Raw genomic sequence first — 24,088 nt, forward strand, 5'->3', positions numbered from 1 at the left:
CCCTCTGGAAGGTGTTATCCCTCTTCCCCTGCTCTGGGCTGGGGAGACCTGAAGCCAAGAACACAGCTCTGGGATTGTAAAGGTGATTCAGGACACCCCCAAATCAGTCACCTGAGTTACAAGCATAATGACAGCTGAAATGGATCCTAAACTAGGAGTCCCAAAATCGACTTCTCCTCCTGAGTTCGCCAGACAGTGTCCTCTGGACAGTGATAGACAGGAAGCGTGGGCGCATCGAAGGTTCCTGGATAAGATTCTTCCAACATTTTCTTTCCCCAGAGGGTGTTCACATCAGGACCTGTTCTCGGGTCTCTGGCAGTCGAAGAGCGATCAGGCCACCCCCGACAAGAGAGGCAGCAGCCAGAAGGATGGGGACCACTACGGTTATCCCAACAAAAGAAGCAAAGATGGTGTTTCCCAGGATGGCTCCAAATTTGCATAATCCATTGAGGATGCCAAAGGCCGTGGCCCTGTAAAAGAAGAAGAAAGTAAGTCATCGTGAAAGTCAAACCAGACTTCCTTAGATGAGCGGGACCATGGGTCCTTTCTTCTCCTTGTTGTGAGAGAAGGTATAGTGAAGGTGTGGAAGGGAACCTTTTTCCTAAACAGGAAGCATTCTCATTTAAATCAAATGTGGAAATACAGAACAACATAAAGATACAAACTTATATAACTCCACCACTAAAAGGCGATCACCACTATTCACATCCTGCAGTGTTTCCTTAAAACTTCTTTCTCTTTTCTAATGTTATCTCTTCTTGAAATTGTCACAGGTAGTACATGCAAACCGTGAAACACTGAAACAAATGGAGAGAACGAGGCGGAAAGGATCAGCGTTCCTCCTTAATAACACCCGGACCCTCTTGTGGCAGACACTGCTGGGTGTCCCTAAGTAGCATTTCTCCAAATATAGACTACATTTCCCAGACTCCCTTGCTGCAGAGTCTGGCCATGTGACTAAGTTTTAGCCAATGGGATGTCGGTGCACGTGGCAGCTCCTGAGAAATTTCCTTAAGAGGTGTCGTGAGTGGTACTTTTTGCTCTCTTCCCTTCCATTTCTCTTCCTTCCTCCCTTCCCACTTCCTGGAATGGAGATGGTCTTCTCTTGGACCCTGGCAGAGCTCATGAAAGGGATTAAAAGAGCCTGCAGTGCCTGTTCTGGACTTCTACAAGAGAGAAAAAGGAAATGTCTGTCTTCCTAAGGCTGCATTTTTTTGAGATTTCTGTCACTCATGGCAAAGCCTAATCCTAATTATTATCCCTCAGTCACACTTCTGAGGGGTAACTATTATATATTTAAGTTCATTTATTTATTGATTTATTTAGTAATTTCTACCCTCAACGTGGGGCTCAAACTCAAGACCCCGTGATCAAGAGCTGTGGGTTCCACTGACAGAGCCAGCCAGGTGCCCCCTGAGTGGTAACTGTTAGGAACCATCTACCCTTTCTTGACTCCGTCTGTACACAGAGACTATATTCCCAGCATCGTCTTCCTTCACCTGAAGTAAAATAGTTCTTTTATTAATATATTTCATACCACAGGTTTATCAAGAAGGTGCCCACATTTTTGTACCTTAAATTCTTTTTATAATTTTTAATCATTTTGTGGATAACTACCCCTCAGTCCCAATCTTCTGGTTTTCAGAAGTTTCTTGGGTATTTTCACATGCATATTTTTCCAAATGAAATTTCCAAAGGTGTCCCAAGTTTCCAGAGGGAGGGGGAAAATATCTCATTGAATTTTGAATGGACTCTTTGAAGTTAGAAGAAAACTAAAGAAGATTTGAAAGGTTTGTAAGATTAAATCTACTTAGAATTTCATAAGGTGTATCTTAACATATATGTAAGTCTCCTGTTCTATCTCTCAGTAAAGCTGTGTGGTTTTTTCCACATACAGCCCAGGGAAGAACTGACCTCTGGTTGGTAGTGAAACCTAAGTGTTTCACTTTTCTTAACAAATTGATTCCTAGATATTTTACGATTTCTTCTATTATTAAATGGAATTCAATTTCGTTTTTAAATGTGGTGATATATTTGTAAATTCCATATGCAGCTAAGTTACTTTTATTATTGACCACCTTATCAAATTATTTTATTGTTTACAGCAGTCTCTTTAGTTAATTGTCTTGAGTTTCATAGATGTAAAATCATATACTGTTGATATAATGATAATTTTTCCTCCTCTTATTTTTTGTAAAGCTTAGAAAGCTCTTTGGTTCAGGGGAGGGGGGCTCCAAATATGGGACGCTATCCATATTCCAACACTTCTGTCACCCATTTGGAGAATATCATTAAGATATTTTGCAGAATTTCATTCACCTGCCTTCCATATCACTTCACACTCCTTTTTTTTTTTAATATGACATTTATTGTCACATTGGTTTCCATCCAATACCCAGTGCTCATCCCCACAGGTGCCCTCCTCAATGCTCATCACCTACCCTCCCCTCCCTCCCACCCCCCATCAACCCTCAGTTTATTCTCAGTTTTTAGGAGTCTCTTATGGTTTGGCTCCCCCTCTTCACACTCCTTTGTGACCACAGGACCACTTTACCTGCTACCCTTCAAACTCACAACTCCTTCTCCATAACGAGAAATAACTGCTACGTAATGGCCTTGACCCTACGCCTTTAAACTAGGACTCTTCTCATATGGCTTGCACAAAATAAAAGTAAATGCTGGGCTTCCCTACCACGTTCTCTGCACATGCCCTAGACCATCATGCCTCATCCCTACCTTTATCTTCCCTTACCTCTCATCTACCTTTTGTTTATCTAGTTCCTCATCTTTGTCCCATATCTCCCAACGGAGACCTATCCTCACCTCTCTTTGGATTGCATGACACATACGGTGTCACCCTCATTCCTCTCTCCTGAACATGGTTCGCACCTGTCCTTTGTATCTAGCCACCCACTCCACCCTATCAGGCTTTAGCCTGCTCATCTCCATGCCTCTGCTGGGCCCCCTACAGGAGAAACTCAACAGCTTAAGAGATGCTTTGCTCACAAAACACCCGGAAGACCAAGATGGCAGCAACGGAGGATCTTGGAACGGGTAGACCTCTGGCCACAGAAGTCCAAACAACTCCCAGAGGGAAGCCCAGGGAAGAACTGACCTCTGGTTGGTAGGATATAGTTCCACCGTGATCACATCCAGAGCATTCCAGGCTGCAATGCTGGTCCCACAGAACAGGCACTGCCAGCCAATCATCTCAGACTCGCTGTTGCCAAAAAACAGGAAGAAGCAGCAGACCGCGGAGATCAGCATGGAGCCACCTACAGGGGGAGGTCAAGGGCAGAAGAAAAAAATGAAGACAAGACTGTCACCCACCAGTCTTTCCCCTTCTCCCACCTTCACAGGTGCAGCCTGTGCAACAGGTCTATCTCTACACGGAGAAAGCACAGCTTGAGGCCCCAAACATGGTGCTCCGGTCATGGGAGCAGAGCCTTCTGCTTGGGTCATGTCACCAGAGTTAGCCCCCGAGAAGGATTTTGAAATCCTCATGCTGTGGTGCTGCCCAGCCCAGAATTACTGGGGATGAGCCAGAGAGGGCCCTAGTTGAAAATCTATGTCCCAGACATTGTTCTGGGTGCCTGAGATACATGAGTATCAAAACCACCTCATGGAGCTTACCTGCTATTGAGAGCATAACCATCAATGGGCTGCCGAAGAAAACCTGAAAGGCCGGCTGTTAATTCTTCATTTATTCCCATCTCCGGCCCAGATATCTGACCTGCCCTTCTCAGCCCTGCCCTGTGCCCTGAGAAGCTACCCCCAGAGACTGCATACCTTGTCAGCTGGGAGCGGAGAGGGGTTGGAGTGTTTCTTCCCAATTCCCATCCCATTTATAAGCCCCGTTTTGGTGATGGCTGCAGCCCCCACAGGACTATGGTTCCTTCCAGGAGCCTCCACCTCCATGGTTCCAGTTCTCACTGGGCTATTTTTTTTCCCTGTAACCCTAGAGGCAGAAACTGCTGCCACTTCTGCTAGCATCTGGGTGCCTCATCTGCCTTATTTGTTCCCATAGCCCTGCCCACCCCTCTAAAAGTCACATCCCATCAATAAAGTCTCTTCACTAGAACTCTCAGGGGTGGCTTCTTTTTCCCACCAGCACTCTGGCTGACCCAGCTAATGATAAGAGGTCCCACTGAAAGAAGGCTGTGTCAAAGGCTGCCCAAATCCAACCCACCCAGCCTGGCCCAGAAGAGCTTGGGAAGTGTGGAGTGGACGCACAGCATAGACCAGGGGTCTGGCTGGAAATGCGGTGAGAATGGTTAGCAGAAAGAAAGAAAGCCGCTTGCAAATTACCAGCTGGGAAACAGGCCAAGGCGCCCCACCAGGCAACCGGGGGTGGGGGGGAGGTGGGGGTGGGGAAGACAGGTCCTCCAGTTGCCAAGAAGCCATGTTGGGGGCCTGGTCTCACCAACAAGTGCCTCCTGGGGGGCCTCTGCCTGGAATGTCACACTCAGACCTGGAGCTGCGAAGATTGAGGCCAAACCCTGCTGATGAGCCGGGACATGGTAAGCATCGCCTGGGTTCTGCTGATTCTGGGAAGGGGTAGGGCTGTGAGCAGGTCACCTTGTAATCTCTTTCCAAACAGTGAGGAAGGAGACAAACATCTACTTGAGAACCCTATCATCTAAACGCATGCCTCCCTCAAAGTGGCCAGCCATGGCACTTGGCTTACAATAAATGTTGACAGCTGTTTGTTGAATACAAAATATGACCGTCAAATGAATCAAGTGATAGTTGAGGAACTGGCATCTCATCTATGTTAGGTAATCCTACCGTAGATCCTTGTGGCCCCCTATAGATCCTTGGTTAATTCCTTTCACTTGTGATTGAGAGGCCTGAGTTCAAATCCCTGCTTCCCCTGTGTGACACTGAGCAAGTCTCATAACCTCTCTGTGCTGCCTCACTTTCCCCATCTGTAAAGTGTGGGCAAAAACAGGACCTACCTCACAGGTTTATTTCGAGTGTTAAATATGTTAATATTAACAAAATGCTTGGCACAAAGCCTGACCTATAATACGTGCTTCGTAAGTGTTCGTTAAATGAACTTTCTAGTTTCTGTCTCTCTCTCCCAATAGATCATTTGCTCTGTGAGCATAAGGACAGTGTCTGTCTCAATTACCACCGTGTTCTCATTGTCTACCGCACAACCTGGCAGAGAGTATGCGCCACATAAATTATTCCTTATTGAATGAATACACGAGGACTAACGGTCTCATCAGGAAAACTTCTACCCTTGTTAACAAGACGCTAGTTCAACCCAGGAAACAGCACAGCATTGCAAACAGGACGAACTCTGCCCTCGCAGATTCTGCAGGGAATTTGAGGAAATAGCCATTTCCTTTCGTGGAAAGGCTATTTCAAAACAGGTCACCCACACGCCATTGAGACATTTATTGAGCATCTGCTGCGCACTGATAATATCACAGTTGGTCCACGGCATGCCAGGCTTTCTACTAAAGATCAAAGAAAGAACGGTCTGAGCTCTCAACAGAACCAGAGAAACAAAATACAGATGCTAATAAGAGAGTAGAACATAGGGGAGCCTGGGTGGCTCGGTTGGTGAAGCACCTGACTTCCGCCCAGGTCATGATCTCGTGGTTCATGGGTTCGAGCCCCACACCGGGCTCTGTGCTGACAGCTCAGAGCCTGGAGTCTGACTCGAATTCTGTGTCTCCCTTTTTCTCTCTGCCCCTCCCCTGTTTGCACCCTCTCTATCTCTCAAAAATAAACTTTTAATAAAATTTTTTTTAAATAAATACATTTTTTTTAAATGTGTAGAACATAAAGAATGAGAAATATTAGTTCCAGTTATCCAATTTGGGGAGCATGCCAGAAATCAGTTTTGATCTGGGGTACATTCACAGTGCTAAGGAGAGCTTCAGTAGCGGTGAAGGGGATGTCTGCTCTCTCCCTGTCCTGCCTTCTCCCCGGGGCCCAACCTTCCCGCTGTCTCCATTGGGGAACATGTGCCTGCTCTGGGCAGTGAGCCACGCCCCTGCACATGGGCACCCACCCCATTCCTCACAGGCCCTGCCTTCCCAAAGACGTCCCGGGCTACCCCAGGCCTCAACCTCAGGATTCACTATTCAGCCTGGGACTCAAGAGGCCAGTGGCAGAAGGGCAGAAATGTCACATGCCTATGCTCACGTGCCTTATCTCATTGGAGCAAACAGAGGTAGTACTTTAACAACTGTGTAATATAAGCTCGCAGAAGGAAAGGAAGGTGTGCAGACTCATAAAGAGAATGTTGGCCAAGATGGTCACCTGACTCCCAGCCACTGGTCTTATGCATGGTGTAGCCCCTTCCTCAGAAAAGCTTGGGCATTGCCGGAGTTAGAAAACACTGTCCTTCCCTCAGGGGACTCGGGTCTAACCAGTACACAGGAGACAGCTCAATCTTCCATGCCTAGAGATGACCCTATCCTCACCACACACTTAAAAAGCTGAACTCATGCTGGGGCGCCTGGGGGGGCTCAGTCGGTCAAGCGTCTAACTCTCAGTTTGGGCTCAGGCCATGATCTCATGGTTCATGAGTTCAACTGACATCGGGCTCTGAGCTGACAGTGCAGAGCCTGCTTGGGATTCTCTCTCTCTCTCTCTCTCTCTCTCTCTCTCTGTCTCTCTCTGTCCCTCCCCAACTCCTGCTGTCTCTCTCTCAAAATAGATAAACTTAAAAAAGAAAAAGCTGAAATCACAGCCATGTCTTGTGCTTACCCTTCCAAATATCTATGCTCCTCTATAACAACAATATTCAATATGAGCCCAACATCAGGAAAAGATTCCCTTGCGAAGATCTACCTGATTGATTTGTTCTTCTCTGACAAAACGACGTGACTTATTTTCTTTGCCTTTGAACTTCACTGCTGGGGAGTTGGTATTAATTTTCCTGATCAGCTGCAACCCTAGAGCAGACCCTTCACGACATGTGAATCCGTGTGTTGTTCTGGTCCCCACCCTGGGCTGACAATATATATATTCTAATGTATGTTTTTCCTGGCCCTGGGTGTGTACTTTTTGGTTCTTGTTTCTGTAGCAAACTTCTGGGGATCCTGGTGCAGTGAAGCAAAGTACGTGAATGCTGCCACCATTTTTAAGGACCATCTGTGCACCAAGCACTGTGAGATCCTCTGGCGACACGACGCGCCAGCCAGGTACAGTTACCGATAAGGAAACTGAGGCCTGGAGAAATAAAGGAACATTTCCAAAGTCAAATAAGCCTCAGGAGGACTCCAACACAATTCTGTCCATCTCCAAAGCCCAAGTGTTAACACTACTAAATAATAATAAGTAATGCAATTTATTTTAAAGCCTGCAAATGAATCGATGTTCATCTAAGAGCACTTTATATATTTTTCTGACAATAATCATACACAGTGGGTAGAGCGGATATATTTAATATCCTTACTGAAGTGCTAATACCATGACTGTCAAAGAATCGCTCAGTCAGGAAATTAAAGAGGACTCCCTGACCTGGACCGTGGGTCTCAAACTACCTCCGTGGAGTCCTGGGGTTTTGGAAACATGCCTGCCCCCTTGGCTCCTACACCAGCAGATGCCGTCTCATCTGTTTGGTTTCCAGTGGGAGATTTCTTCAAGGAAAAGAAAAAAACTCTGCTTCTTTATTACGCTTGAAAGCCACCGTCCTTACCTACTGGAGGAGAGGCGGCATGCCTGACTACTCACCGATCATCTTGAGTCTTCCAACTTTGTCCATGAGCAGAGCAGAAATGATGTTCCCAGGCAACACAGACAGACTGCCAAGGAAGCTGACGAGGTAAATCAGGAAGTCATTATCTTGCTCAAAGTCCATGTGGCAGCCTTCTTTCTGCTTCAGAAAGGTGCTGTTGATAAACCGGCAGTTGATGAACTTATGCTCGTAGAGGTCTGGGGAGAGAAGGAAACCTTTGGCTCGTGGCAAGTGGACGGGGGGCTGGGGAGAGATGGGGCAGAGGAAGGGATGAAGTCACGCCCCTTCCACGGGCAGGCTGCCACAAGCCTCTGGCAATCAGACAGTCTCAAAGTCAAGGCAACATGTGGCCAGGTATGAATGAAGAGAGGAAACTCTAAAAATGTAAGGACGGCTTCAACTTCCTATAAGGAAAATGTAAGGAACACTCACTGAGAGACATGCCTGAATATGTCATCTCTCAGGCTACAGAACAGCCTGTTTCTATCAATGAGATGACACCAAGGTCCAAGGCTACCAGCTTATCGGAAGCAGAAGACAAGAGTATTCCGTCCAGGGACGCCTGGGTGGCTCAGTTGGTTAAGTATCCGTCTTTGGCTCAGGTCATGATCTCGTGGTCCGTGAGTTCAAGCCCCATGTCGGGCTCTGTGCTGACAGCTCAGAGCCTGGAGGCTGCTTCAGATTCTGTGCCTCCCTCTCTCTCTGCCCCTCCCCAGCTCGTCTTCTCTCTCTCTCTCTCTCTCTCTCTCAAAAATAAATAAACATTAAAAAAATTTTTAAAAAGAGAGAGAATTAGGTCCAGAGCCCACGCAGAAACCTGAACATTCTTCAAAAAAAAAACCATCTGCTCAGTGGTGTCCAGGATGGGAATCAGGGGGTGGTGATTATGGAGAGCACAGAGGATTTTTAGGGCAGTAAAAATACTCTATATGGCATGGTAATGATGAATATATGCCATCATCCATTTGTCCAAGCCCATAAAATGCTCAACATCAAGAGTGATCCCTACCGTCAACTCTGGACTTGAGATGATCCTGATATACCAGTACAGGTTCATCAATGGTAACAAATGCACCCCTCTAGTAGGGGGATGTTGATAATCAGGGAGGGGGGTGGGGCAGGAGTTACATGGAAATCTCTGTACCTTCTTTCCAATTTCATTGTAAACCTAAATCATGTCCAAAAACATAAAGTCTTTAAAAAGTATAAACCATTTGCTTTAAAACTAGTTCCCAAGTCTTCCAGCACCTTCTACCACCAACTGTTCTTGCAGAAAGATCGCCTACGTGGGCTCTCAGGAAACCTGCCTTTCGGGAATCGGCTCTGCTGTTGACCCTCTTTAACCTTCCCAAACTCCCTCCTACAAAATTAGAAAATTACACCTGATTATCTCCATCACTTCCCAGCCCACTGACATTTCATGACTACAGGTGTTCTCAGAAATCCCCATGTAAAAGTATGCAAACAAGGAGGCAACATTAAAGCTTGAAAGAAGAGGGGCGCATTGTGGTTCAGTTGATTAAATGTCCAACTCTTGGTTTCAACTCAGGTCATGATCTCACGGTTCGTGAGCTCGAGCCCCGCATTGGGCACTGTGCTGACAGGGCGGAGCCTGCTTGGGATTCTCTCTCTTTCCCTCTCTCTCACTGCTGCTCCCCTGATTGTGCTCATGCGCACTCTCTCTCTCTCTCTCTCTCTCTCTCTCTCTGTCTCTCTTTCTCTCAAAACAAATAAATAAACTTAAAAAACTTTCTTCTTGAAAGAAGAAACTAAAAGATTCGTCAGGTTTTAATGACAAATAGGAAATGTATAGCTCTCATTTTTTTTAAGTTCAGGCTAAAAAAAATAATTTAGGAAGGTAAATCTCATAATGGATTATTTAGAGACTGAGGGATATTTGGAGGCCAGACATTGAACCTTTTGAGGCTGACCTGATAGAAGAAAAAGATGTTCTTGCATAAACCCTGGTGCTGATGCCAGGGAGAACGCACTGATATGGCATGATGCATGGAGTTCCGTGACAAGATGACAGACTTCAGAGCCAAACAACTAAGGAATAAATCCAAGCTCCCTGTGGCCTTGGGCAAGATGCGTGATCCTGGGTTTCCTCAGCTATAAGATGGGAATAATCGTGCATTTCTCACTGGAGACAATGTAGGTGGAGCCCCTGGTAAAACTCAGGTAGTTTCCCTACATCCCAACTTGACCTGGTATGTTAACGTATGATGTAGTAAAAGTAACAAGGAGAGGTGGCCTGGTGGGATTTTGTGAACTTTTTTTAATCATGGAAATCTGAAATGGTACGATTTTAAAATATTCTTATCATCTCACTTCATGCACAAACCTTGAAAACATACAATTTTTCCTTTTCCTTCATTATTGTGAGAACATGACTCTTGAATTTTGCAAGATTCAAATTCTGCGAGGTCTTCAAGAGCAACCCGTGTACGTAAAATGCAGCCTTCCTGGAACCCTGGGTTTTCATCTGTGCCTTATTTTTTAATGTTGTTTATTTATTTTTTTAATTATTGTTTTGATGTATCTTGTTTTATTTAACAAAGCCTCTGTCAGTTAATATTAAAGACAATTCCAGATGTTCTTTACACATGTATAATTTCTCATATACGTAATTACAACTGTATTTGCTAGCACGGTTCAATAGTAATATGATGTGAACAACTTACATAAATTTAAATGTTCTAGTAGCCACATTAAAAAAAGTAAAAGAATCAAGTAAAATTACATTTTTTAAAATACTTCATTGTCAAGTTAGCTAACATACGATATATATGGTATAGTCTTGGCTTTGGGAGTAGGTTCCTGTGATTCATCACTTACATACAACACCAATGCTCATCCAACAAGCGCCCTCCTTAATGCCCAACACCCATTTTCCCCACCCCCCCAAGCCTCCCGCCCCCATGAACCCTCAGTTTGTTCTCTGTATTTAAGAATTTCTTGTGGTTTGCCTCCCTCTCTGTTTTTACCTTATTTTTCCTTCCCTTTCCCTATGATCACCTGTTAAGTTTCTCAAATTCCACAAATGAGTGAAAATATACGATATCTGTCTTTTTCTGACTGACTTATTTCACTTAGCATAATACCTTCCAGTTCCATCCATATTGTTGCAAATGGCAAGATTTCATTCTTTTTCATCACCGAGTAATATTCCATTGTGTGTGTGTGTGTGTGTGTGTGTGTGTGTGTGTGTGTCTGTACATATCACATCTTCTTTATCCATTCATTTTGAGAGAGAGAGAGAGAGAGAGAGAGAGAGCGCATGTGTGAGCAGGGGGAGGGGGCAGAGAGAGAGGGAGAGAGAGAATCCCAAGCAGGCTGTCAGAATGTAAAGGGCTTAATTTCATGAACTGTGAGATCATGACCTGAGCCGAAATCAAGAGCAGGACACTCAACCGACTGAGCCACCCACACACCCCTCATCTGTGTTATATTTTGTTCCTGCTGAGGACCTGTAGCACATATCATCAGTCTCCTCGAGACTAGAGCGCTCACCCAAACTTTTGTTTCTCGCTTCACGTGCAATAAAACATGCAGACAAAATAAATCCATTGGCAAAGACTGTGCAACTAATCCATGCCATACCTAGGGTGAGAACCCATTTTTCCAACCTGAGTGAGACTCAGTAGTCACATCTGTAAATACCTTGCTACCGACCCCTAAAGCTTATGACTGAGACTATCGTGTCTTAGATAAGGCTAGTCCAAGACCCTTGACCCAGCACACCCACACCACCCATGTCCTTACCTGTGTTGTAGAAGGTGGTTGATTCAATGGTGCAGTTTTTGAAATAGGTATCAGTAGATGTAACATCTTGAAAATAGCACTCATCAAAGAATGTGTCCTCAAAGAGTACGTGTTTAAAGTACATCTTTGTGAACCTGTGGGAAAGACATTAGCCCCTGAGTGATTCAGCCAGGCAGAAAGAAGACTTGAGACCAAAATCAAAAGCACAGAAAGGCAGAAAATGGAGAACTTCAAACCAAAGGTGCTGAAACATGGAGTGTTTTTCCATTTCTTTGTGTCTTCTTCAATTTATTTCATAAGCTTTCTGTACTTTTCAGCATACGGATCTTATATGTAGGAGAATCACTGGGTTCTACTCCTGAAACCAAGACTACATTGTATGTTAACTAACTTGAATTTAAATAATAATAATTTTTTTTTAAAGATCATTTGGGGCACCTGGGTGGCTCAGTAGGTTGAGTGTCAGTTAAGTGACCGACTTCAGCTCAGGTCATGATCTCACCATTCCTGAGTATGAGCCCCTCATCGGGCTCTGTGCTGACAGCTAGGAGCCTGGAGCTTGCTTTAGATTCTGTGTCTCCCTCTGCCATTCCCCCACTCGCATCTGTCTCTCTCAAAAATAAACATTAAATTTTTTTTAATTAAATAAAATTAAAATTAAAAAAAAAAAAGATCACTTGCTTCAGTGGCTCTCAATCCTGCCCGTATATCAGAATCATTGGAAGGCTTGTTAACAATGGCTGGTTACATAATTTGTGGGGTCCAGAGTAAAATGAAAATGCTGGCCCTATGTTCAGAAAGTAAGAAAAAAATGCCTTTAAATGTACTAAAATAATATAAAGCTTTTCCTTTTTACTACAGTCTCTCCTTCTCCCTTCTCCTGATTTGTCCTGGTAGGTTTTTTTTTTACTTGACTAATGTTATTATAAATAAAGAAACATTTAGAACTTTTTTTAAAAAGGACTAAAACATTATTTTTGACCTAGACTAGTCCCTGTTCCTTAGCTGGTGTTTATAAAGGCGGGAGGGCAGCAGGAGTGAGGAAGCTTGTGCCTACACCCGGTAGATACAGGATCTTCTACAGCACCTGGTGATTCCCAATACGGTCATGGACCTTATGCATCAGACTCATTGACATGTGGGATAGTGTGAAATGAAAATATTGATAAAATGTCACTCTAAGCGGAGCTTTAAGAACATGCAGTTCCCTCAGCTGGTCTTAGTAGGTTTGGAAGCAATAGATTTGGGAGGAACTGAGCGTCTTCATTTTAAAGATTTCCCCAACCAAGATCTGGAGGGACAGGCACTCTCATTCACACGGTTGATAGAATATAATTGGTGTAGCCTCCTTGGGGAGCAGTTTTGCAAAATTTTAAGTGTGTAATCGCTTTGACCTAGAAATCCCGCCTTGAAGAATTTATCCTACGGTTTGCCTGCCTCTCCGTTTGAAACTAGTTTTTCCCCTTCCCTTCCCTCAATGGTCCTCCATTAAGTTTCTCAAGTTCCACATATGGGTGAAAACATATGATATCTGTCTTTCCCTGACTGACTTATTTCACTTGGCATAATACCATAAGAGACTCTTGAATGCAGAGAACAAACTGAGGGTTGATGGGGGGGTGGGCAGGGGTGAGGGGAAAATGGGTGATGGGCATTGAGGAGGGCACTTGTTGGGATGAGCACTGGGTGTTGTATTTAGGTGATGAATCACTGGAATCTACCCCCAAAACCAAGAGCACACTGTATACACTATACGTTAACTAACTTGACAATAAATTAAAATGAGAGAAAGAAAGAAAGAAAGAAAAAAAGAAAGAAAGAAAGAAATAATTTATCCTACCTATACCTGCTCATACATTCAAAGAGAAGCATTCACTGATGCTCATTGCAACATCTCTTTTTTTTTTCTTTTTGAGAGAGAGAGAGAGAGAGAACATGAGCATGAGTTGGGGGAGGGGCAGAAGGAGAGAGAAACTCTTAATCAAGCTGCATGCTCATTGTGGAGCCCAACTTGGGGCTCAATCTCACAACCATGAGATCATGACCTCAGCCAAAATCAACAGTCAGGCGCTTAAGCGACTGAGCCACCCAGCAACATTTCTTTTTTTTTTTTTAATTGTTTTTAACATTTAGTTACTTTTGAGACACGGAGCATGAGCAGGGAAGGGGCAGGGAGGGAGACACAGAATCTGAAGCAGGCTCCAGGCTCTGAGCTGTCAGCACAGAGCTCGATGCGGGGCTCAAACCCACGAACTGTGAAATCATGACCTGAGCTGCAGTCGGACGCTTAACGGACTGAGCCACCCAGGAGCCCCGTAACATTTCTTATAAGAATTGATTACTAGAAGGATTATGGGTACGTAGGTAGGTAGGTAGACAGGTAGATAGATAGCACACAGTGGAATCACATTTGGCTGTTACAGTTATTAGGTAGATCTGCATGTCTCAATATGGAATAATCTTCAAGGTATATTGTTAACTGAAAAAAAAAATCAAGTGTAATATAGTGTCTCTAGCATGTGAGCGTTCCCGTAAGAAAAGATATGGTACATCACCTCTGATGCATAGAATATATCCAAAAAGTTGCAAAAGAAACTGGTAGGTGTGGTTGGCCCTAGGGAGGTGCAGTGGGGGTCAGGAATGAGATAATGTCAATCCTTCCTTTATACCACACATATATACACTTGTCACTTAAAAACGAAACAACTAATAAGGGGGAAGCATCTACATGACTCTGAGATGCAGCCACATTTGGAAGTACTGCTCTAGTCCAACTCCTTACTAGGAAAAAACTATCTTACATTCAAAAACGTGGACCAGGGGCACCTGGGTGGCTCAGTCGGTTAAGCATCCGACTTCGGCTCAGGTCACGATCTCACGGTCCGTGAGTTCGAGCCCCATGTCGGGCTCTGTGCTGACAGCTCAGAACCTGGAGCCTGTTTCAGATTCTGTGTCTCCCTCTCTCTCTGACCCTCCCCCATTCATGCTCTGTCTCTGTCTCAAAAATAAATAAACGTTAAAAAAATTTTTTTTAAAAACCAAAAAACGTGGACTGACATACATGAACTAACTTCTTCCTCTGCCGGGCCTTTCCCAAGCTAGGTCAAACCTGTAAGCTAGAAGCCTTGGATGTGATTTGTGGAGAATTACAACCCATTCGTTCATTTGTCTATTCATGTATTTATACACTCAGTCTTCAGCAAAACTCAACTTAGCATGGTATTAGGTGCTATGAATACAGAGAAGAAAGACATGGTCTCTGCCTTCAAGTCTAATTGGAGAACAAGCCAAGCAAACAGACAACACACAATACAGTGGGAATCACAGTGACAGAGGTAGCACAGGCTGCTGAGACTCATTGTACCCCTTCAGGGCCACCACATAATTCAGTCCATGACCACATATGATGACCAGTTCCCCTTTTCCTTCATGCTATATTGTATTTTGCTAACAGCCCTAATCTAGATTCACCTGTCGCTAGCTTCTGCAAAACGACCCCCACCCAGTAAGAAGGCCTGAGCGTGTGCTTCTCAAAGAGAGGTCCCCAGACCTCTTGCAACAGAACACAACAGAAGACTGCTGTGAAGGATGCTGTCTCCTATATGCCTAGACCACTTAACCAGAATCACCAGAGGCAGAGGCCAAATTATTTTGTACGATGTTTCATAGGGTCAGATGTGCTACAGACTTTTAAACGGGCCTCCAAAGGCTATCACTGAACTCTTCAGGTTTCCATGGAGAAATGAATCGGTAAGCCTTTTGTTACAGGAAGATGCCTTTGATTTCAAAATTAATGTGATTCGTATGCTGGATATGTTTACTCAGGAAAGCTATTCCTGGAGCCTGTCTCAGGTCTTTGCCTTTCTTAATATATCCTTCTCTTTAATATAGTAATAGGCTGCTGATGTGGCCTTCAGATATATTTTAATGTTCTGGCGAGGGTGGGTGAGGGAGCAGAGCCATAAATCATAATGGGCCTGACGCAAGCAGACCTTAAAATGTATCTCCAAGTGAGTTATAAAAAGCCAAAGTTATAAAGAAAGAGATAAAAGGAGAAAGGGCCATGGCATATTTTATGAGTCTTTATATAAATCATCCCCTATCTCTAATTTATATACTGAACTGGTCCAAGATTCTTCATACAGGAGAGTTAAAAGGCTGAAAGGAAAGTTTGCACAAGTATCTTATGGAACTTGTCCTGTAAGAAAACAGGATCTGTTGGCAATCCAGAGTCCATGGCAGAATTATTACTACAAACACTTTATGTCAATGGTTAGTCACCAAAGGATCTAAACTGTGCCCAAAATTGTATCAATTTAGTCACGTGTTTTACCTGATGGCATCCTCAAGAAATTCAGTCTAATTAAAGAGATAAACAAGGAAACTAATCATTAAAATTTAGTGTGATAATGATCAAGATAGAGGTATGTCGTAAGATATTTCAAAGGGAGCACTTTTCAGGGAGAATATTTCAGGGAGAATATAAACAATGGGCACAGTTCTCCAAAGCTTCTGCACATATACCTTATTATATCATAAGCCTTCCAGGTACAGTAAAATGTAACAGAATGGTCAAGAAAGGAACTGGAATTCTAGTCTCTCACACATTGTCTCATGTCAGGTCCTAATCTGATGTAAAGCAGAGTGTAAACAAGGGAATCGTTGGCTTCAGAAAATATACGCTTGGACCTAGTTTGCTTAAAGAATGGAGGAAACTGAAAATGCTGCCTGAACTCCCTATGTAATTTCCCAAATCCCCCAAATGTAGTCATCAGGCTTTTTCCCCACCTCTGATACCATTCTCCAGAAAATGAAGAGTAGGGTCCCAACTTTCAGAGCTTAATCACCAAGAGGTCTCGGGCAAGTCTTTTCGTCTAAGCTTGCGTTTAAAAATCTTTAAAACAGGGGTATGGAGGAGGTGTTTCTTCCCAGCTCCATATGGTTCTATAAATGAGAAGGGCCTTAACTGTGTGTTGCCTGAGAGGAAATAAAAGATATGGCCTAGGATATGGTCATCTTACTTCTCCACATTATGAAAATATGCTTTCACGGAGAATAGGAAGATATTTATGGAAGGAAATACTGGTGCCAATGTCAACCAAATAGTCTCTAAAAACACATACTTATGCCTCAGTGAATCTGCCAGTAAACCCAATCTCCTTGCTTCCACTTCTTTCACACTCAAGGCCAACCAAGTGCTGAAATCGCAAGAACTCATCCTGTCTCTTTTACAAAGATCCTAGCATGTGTATAGCATTTGGGAATAAAATCTTAAATAGAATGACAAAAGTAGCATATAGGGGGGCACCTGGGTGACTCCGTCGGTTCAGCTCCCAACTCTTGATCGTGGCTCAGGTCACGATCTCACAGTTCATAAGACTGAGCCCCACACTGGACTCTGTGCTGACAGCTGGAGCTTGCTTAAGATTCTCTCTCCCCCCCCCTCTCTGCCCCTCCCCCAATCACATGGTCTCTCTCTCTCTCTCTCTCCCTCAGAATAAATAAACTGTTAAAAAGTAGAATATAGGGGTGTTTCCTGGGTGGCTCAGTCAGTTATGTGTCTGACTCTTGATTTCAGCTCAGGTCATGATCTCACAGTTCGTGAGTTTGAGCCCCACATTGGGCTCTTCACTGACAGTGTGGAACCTGCTTGGGATTCTCTGTCTACATATGTCTTGCCCCTCCCCTCCCTCTCAAAGGTAAATAAATAAACATTTTTTTAAAGTAGACTATACCAAGGGATACAGGAGTACTGATGCATAGGGGCACTTGTACCCCAATGTTCATAGCAGCACTCTCAACAATAGCCAAATTATGGAAAGAGCCTAAATGTCCATCAACTGATGAATGGATAAAGAAATTGTGGTTTATATACACAATGGAATACTACGTGGCAATGAGAAAAAATGAAATATGGCCTTTTGTAGCAACGTGGATGGAACTGGAGAGTGTTATGCTAAGTGAAATAAGCCATACAGAGAAAGACAGATACCATATGTTTTCACTTTTATGTGGATCCTGAGAAACTTAACAGAAACCCATGGGGGAGGGGAAGGAAAAAAAAAAGAGGTTAGAGTGGGAGAGAGCCAAAGCATAAGAGACTCTTAAAAACTGGGAACAAACTGAGGGTTGATGGGGGGTGGGAGGGAGGGGAGGGTGGGTGATGGGTATTGAGGAGGGCACCTTTTGGGATGAGCACTGGGTGTTGTATGGAAACCAATTTGTCAATAAATTTCATATATATAAAAAAAATAAATAAATAAAAAAAATAAAGTAGACTATAGAGTCACCTGGGTGGCTCAGTCAGTTAAGCAACTGACTTTGGCTCAGGTCATGATCTCACGGCTCATGAGTTCAAGCCCCATGCCAGACTCTGTTCTTACAGCTTGGAGCCTGGAGCCTGCTTTGGATTCTGTGTCTCCCTCTCTCTCTGCTCTTCCCCTACTCATTCTCTGTCTCTCAAAGATATTTTTTTAAGTAAAAAGTAGAATATAGGGAAAAAAAGAAATAACAAAGATAAAAGCAATTATTAATTTGCAAGAGAAAAAAGTAGAACAACTTCATACACAAATAAAGTTATACACATCCTAAATAAAATATTAATTTAAACACACTAAAATATGGAAAGGACTAAAATTCCTTCAACTGGTAAATGGATGAAAATGTAGTAGTACATTCATACCATGGACTAGTACTCTGCCATAAAATAAACTGCTAAATGTGCAATGACATGGATAGAGCTCAAGTACATAATGCTAAGTGCAAAAAAAATGGATTAAAAGCTTCGTATTACAAAATTCCGTTTATGTGACAAAGAGATCATTGGCTGCCAGGGACTGGAGGTGGAGTAAGGATTGACTGCAAAGTGGCATGAGGAAATCTGGGGAGTAACGAATCTATTCTGTATTTGGATTGACTGTATGCACTTGGCAAGCTCACAGAACTGTACTGTAAAAAGGGCAAATTTTACTGTATATAAATTATACCCCAATAAAAAGGAAGTCAAAACAAATTTCTAAGGTAATAATAGCTACCCAAAAAACTGAAACCAAGCACAAATATTAGATCAACTCAACACTCCCATATCCCGTAAATGCTAGCAAAAGAGGAGATGTACCCATTTCTTTAAAAAGTCTCTACTGGGGCGCCTGGGTGGTGCAGTCGGTTAAGCGTCCGACTTCAGCCAGGTCACAATCTCGCGGTCCGTGGGTTCGAGCCCTGCGTCGGGCTCTGGGCTGATGGCTCAGAGCCTGGAGCCTGTTTCCGATTCTGTGTCTCCCTCTCTCTCTGCCCCTCCCCCGTTCATGCTCTGTCTCTCTCTGTCCCAAAAATAAATAAAAAACGTTGAAAAAAAATTAAAAAAAAAAAATAAAAAGTCTCTACTGTCCTACATAAGATATCTGACTTTCAACCAAAAATTACAAGATACACAAAGAGGCAAGAACAAAACATTATGTCAAAACAAAGTAATATTACAAAAACAGAAATAAAGTGGTGCCTTAGGTGTTTGAGTTGGTTAAGTGTGTGACTCTTGATTTTGGCTCAGGTCATGGTATCACAGTGGGGAGAGGGAGCCCCATGTTGGGCTTCATTCTGGGCATGAAGCCTGCTTAAGATTCTCTTTCAGGGTGCCTGGATGGCTCAGTCAGTTAAGCATCCAACTCTTGGTTTCAGCTCAGGTCATGATCTCATGGTTCATGAGTTCGAGCCCCACATCAGGCTCTGTGCTGACAGTGTGGAGCCTGCTTGGGATTCTCTCTCTCTCCCTCTCTCTCTGCCCCTCCCTACCCCCCCCCTCAAAAAAAATAAATAAACTAAAAAAAGGAAGATTCTCTCCTCTCCTTCTGCCCCTCCGCCCCGCCCCCACTGTTTGCACATTCTCTGTCTCAAAATAAATAAATAAAAACAAAAATATATATATAATATCATTGCTGGAATTATCATTTAATTTAAAATAACTAGAATTAACATATTAAATCCCTAATGGAAAAGGTGGATAACATGCATACATGATGGAGAATTCTATCACAAAGAGGTAAACTATTAGAAAGAATCAAATAGAAATGCTAGAAATATTTTTAAAACAGTACAACAGATTAAGAATACCCTTAATGGACTCATCAGGGACTCATCATATTCAAGGAAGGAATTACATAGCTTGTATATAACTCAAGGGAAATTACCAAAACTAAAACATAAAGAGAAAAATAAAGGGGAAACCCCAGAAAAGAGAATTCAGAGACTTGGGGAAACTATCAAACAATCTAACGTAAGTGCAATTGGAATTTCAGAAAGAAAAGAGAGAAAAAATTTGGCATAGGACCTATTTGAAGAGATAATGGCTAAAAATTGTCCTAAATTAATGAAACAGGCCAAACCACAACTCCAAGAAACTCACAGAACCTCAAGCAGAAACTCATAGAACCTCAAATATTATCAACTTACATTTGAAACTTGGATCTTCATAAAGAAATGAAGACCTCTAGAAATGGCTAAATTATAAGGATATATAAAAAAACATCTTTTTTCTTTTTTAAGTCACTATAAATGATAATTGAGTGTCTAATGTAAAAATAGGGGGTGCCTGGGTGGCTCTGTTGGTTAAGCATCTGACTCCTGATTTCAGCTCAGGTCATGATCTCACAGTTCGTGTTTTTGAGCCCTGCATCAGGCTTTGTGCTGAAAGCATGGAGCCTGCTTGGGATTCTCTCTCTCTCTCTCTCTCTCTCTCTCTCTCTCTCTCCCCCCTCTCTCTCTCCCTCTCCCTCTCCCTCTCTCTCTCTCTCTCTCTCTCTCCCTCTCCCTGTATGCTCCCCAGTTCACATGTTCTCATTCTCTCCCTCCGTCTCTCTCTCCCTCTCTCTCACAAAATATTGTGCGCCCTAACATATGTAAAAGTAAACTGCATGACAGTAGCATAAAACATGACAGAAAATGACAGTGTTCTATTGAAAAGCTCTCACATGACATGTGAAGTCAATATATTATTTGAAGATAGTGATTAATGAAAGATATATATTGTAAGCTCAAGGCAACCACTCAATTTTTTTAAAAGAGGAATAAATAATAAGCTAGTAGTGAAGGTAAAACAGAATTATGAAAATAATATAAAACAGAGCAGAAAACAGTAAAAAAAAGAGAATAGAGAAAACAGCTAACAATATGATAGAAAATGTGGAACTATATGCTATCTATAAGGAACCTACTTAACTCTAAAAACATAATGAAAGAAAAAAATGGAAACAGTAAATACCAATCAGAAGAATCCTGGAGATTCAGATAATATCAGATAAAGTAAACTTAGAGCAAGGAATATTATCAGGGAATAAGGGGTATATTACATAATGATAAAGGCATCAATTCACCAATAAGACAAAACCAATACAAATGTGTATGCACCTCACAACAGAACTTTAAGAAAAGAAAGCCCTATAGTATACAGATTGCATTATCTGGCCAAAACATAAATATATATAAATTATATTTTGACACTTCTAAATAATTTTGAGATGAAGAGTAAATATTACGGGAAAATATAAAATAGATATAAGAAGTTGATGCTGCTGAAGCAAAATTGGAGTGAAATGTTCCTAATTAAATTCATTCACTTTTTAAAAAATATCAAGAAAGATGAAAAAGAAACTAAGACATAAAGAAAGAAATATGAGAAAAAATATTATTATTTAAATACAAAATATGCAAAACTCCAGTAAGACTGATTGTAAAAAAAGACTAAAAGCGCAAATGGGCAGTATTAGCAGTAAAAAGGAAGAGTTTATTGTTACAAATCTACTAAAAACATATATAAGACAATGTTGTGAAGAACTTTGTAACAATATAATTAAAGCTTAAAAGAAATAATTTTCCAAAAGAAAAATGAGCATATCTGAATATATTAATGCCATTTAAAAATGAATTGTTAATCAAAATCTGTTACCTCAATTAATGGCAAGCTGATATGGTTAGAGAGGCTATCTTTACCAAACCCTCAAGGAATCGACTACCACTACCTTACGCAATTTGTTTTGGAAGAAAAAGTGTGTGTGTGTGTGGGGGGGTGGTGGTGGTAATAAATTTGATACCAAAGGCAAATGGAAAAGTATAAGGAAAATATATATCATCTTATGAACAGGTGTAAAAATCCTAAATAGTACTTTAGCAAATCAAATTTGTCAATCTATTGCCATGAAACAAATTAACAATGAATTAGTAATCACATCCCAGGAATCAAGTATGGTTGAAAACCAGAAAAACTATTATTTTAACGTATCATATGAGTAGGTCCAAGGAGAAAACCTTATAATTATCATAGTAGATGCAGAAAAACATTTGACAGACTCAATATACTTTTTTGACAAAAAAGAAGCTTGGCATAATCAAAACAGCAGAGATTTTTCTTAACTTTCTAAAGACTAAGATTCAAAACATACAGCAGATATCATATTTAAGGATGAGATACCAAAAACACCCACTGATGTCAAGATACCCATTAGTCCTGCTCCTATCCATCACTGAGCACAACACAACGAAAAGAGAACATAATTATAGGGAGAAGAAAGGGAGAGATAAAATTATCATTAATTTTTGTCAATGTGTTTGCCACATACAAGAACCAAGCAAATCTACCAAGAAGTTATCAAAATGAATAGAGTTGTGTCAATGTGTTAGATCAAAAAAAAAAAATGTATAAAGGAAAAAGGTGAAGAAGGGGCAAGAAAAGAAAGAGAAGAGAAGGAGGAGAGAAGAGGGAGGAGGAGGAGAAAACGAGAGGGTAAAGGTCCCACTCACAATAGCAGCAGGAACAATAAAGCATCAGTAATAAGCCTCACAAAACACATACGAGATTTTTTGTAATGTTTATTTATTTTTGAGAGAGAGAGAGACAGCAGGAGGAGCACAGAGAAAGGGAGACAGAGGATGCAAAGCAGGCTCTGCACTGACAGCAGAGAGCTCGATGCGGACTCGAACTCACAAACCACGAGATCATGACCTGAGCTGAAGTCAGCACTTAACCGACTGAGCCACCCACATGCCCCGTGAGATCTTTATAGAGAATATTTTAAACCAATATTGAAGGGCATAAAACAATGACTAAGTAAACAGAAATGCAGTATTCAATGATTGGAAGATTCTACTTTGTAAAGATGTCCCCCGATGAATCTAGACCTATGTCACTCCAATCAAAATCCCAACCAGCTGTTGTAAATGGAATTTTTTTTTTAATTTTTTTTTTCAACGTTTATTTATTTTTGGGACAGAGAGAGACAGAGCATGAACGAGGGAGGGGCAGAGAGAGAGGGAGACACAGAATCGGAAACAGGCTCCAGGCTCTGAGCCATCAGCCCAGAGCCCGACGCGGGGCTCGAACTCACGGACCGCGAGATGGTGACCTGGCTGAAGTCAGACGCTTAACCGACTGCGCCACCCAGGCGCCCCATGTAAATGGAATTTTAGAACTTGATCCTAAAACTCATCTGGAACAGCACAGAGGCAAAATCAGCCAAGAAAAATGTTAAGAACGAGGTGGAAGAACCTGGAAACACAACAAAACAATGAAGTTCCAGCAATAACGTCAGCGTGGTAAAGGAAGAGATAAATTAGAACCATGGACCCAAACAGAAAGCTGAGAAATACAGGCACACATATACGGAAAAGTCACTTACGATAAAAGTGTTACTACATAGCAACAGGTGAGAGATGGGCAATTTCATAAATGTAGAAACAACTGGTTATTCCTATGGGAGAAAAATCAAATGATTTCTCTGATAGATGGAGACCACCTCCAGGCAAATTAAGGGCTGGAGTGCGAAAAGAAGCTTTCAAACTTAGGGAAACAAACAGAAAATGACTTTAGGACTTCCAACAGGAAGTATTTCTTAAATTAGAGCCAAAAGGCACAAATCTTAAAGGTAAGTGGCAAACCTGGTGTTAGAACACAAAATCTCTGCCCAAGAAAGGACTGTTTACGCAAAAGTTAAAAAGCAAATCGCAAAATGTCACAGCCAAGAGGAACCCAAGGAGGCATGACTGACCACTAACCGTGAGGTAGCGTCCTGGATGGATCCTGGAGCAGACAGAGAACAGTGGGTAAAAGGAAATCCAAGGAAAGCATGGACTTTACTGATAGCATACTGATACTGCTTTATTAATCGTAACCCGTGTGCCATGGTAATATAAGATATTATAACAGAACAAACAAGGGGTTGGGTATATGGAAACTCTGCACTATCTTTGCAATTTTTCTGTGAAACTAAAACTGTTCGATAATAAATAAAAGGCTTATTTTTTTAAAAACACAGAAGAATTTCAAACATATAGTTGACAATTGGTTTTTACAAATAAATGTAAAGAACTCATGAGCTGTAGACTGAGTGTGTGTGTCCCCCCAAAATCCGTATGTTGAAACCTAATCCTCAATGTGATGGTATTAAGAGGTAGGGCCTCTGGGAGGAATTAGGTCATGAGAGTCATGAAGGGGATTAGTGCCTTTGTATAAGGGGCCCCAGGAAGCTCCCTCCTGCGTTTCTCCTTATGAGCACACAGCAAGCAGACAGCCATCTAGGAACCAGGAAGAGGACCCTCACCAGACACAGAATCTGCCTGTGCCTTCACCTTGAACTT

General features: G+C 42.2%; 1 protein-coding gene across 3 annotated transcripts in view; it reads right to left on the bottom strand.

Annotated features, from left to right (window-relative positions):
• Window positions 1-286: 286 nt before the first annotated feature.
• The window catches only part of SV2B (synaptic vesicle glycoprotein 2B), a 79,417-nt gene continuing 55,615 nt past the window's right edge, over window positions 287-24,088 (bottom strand). For 2 of the 3 annotated variants that reach the window (XM_047086802.1, XM_047086800.1), the window contains 4 exons: window positions 11,468-11,601; window positions 7,699-7,899; window positions 3,116-3,275; window positions 287-470 (listed from right to left, as the gene is read on the bottom strand). In XM_047086802.1, the coding sequence (XP_046942758.1) occupies window positions 287-470; window positions 3,116-3,275; window positions 7,699-7,899; window positions 11,468-11,601 (679 nt within the window). The remainder of the gene's footprint in view (window positions 471-3,115; window positions 3,276-7,698; window positions 7,900-11,467; window positions 11,602-24,088) is intronic. The other variant, XM_047086801.1, reaches the window with a different exon arrangement.

The sequence above is a fragment of the Lynx rufus genome, unplaced genomic scaffold (genome assembly GCF_022079265.1).
Source record: "Lynx rufus isolate CCGP_SWC_20201006 ecotype Redwood Valley unplaced genomic scaffold, mLynRuf1.p SCAF_21, whole genome shotgun sequence".
Lineage (NCBI taxonomy): Eukaryota > Metazoa > Chordata > Mammalia > Carnivora > Felidae > Lynx > Lynx rufus.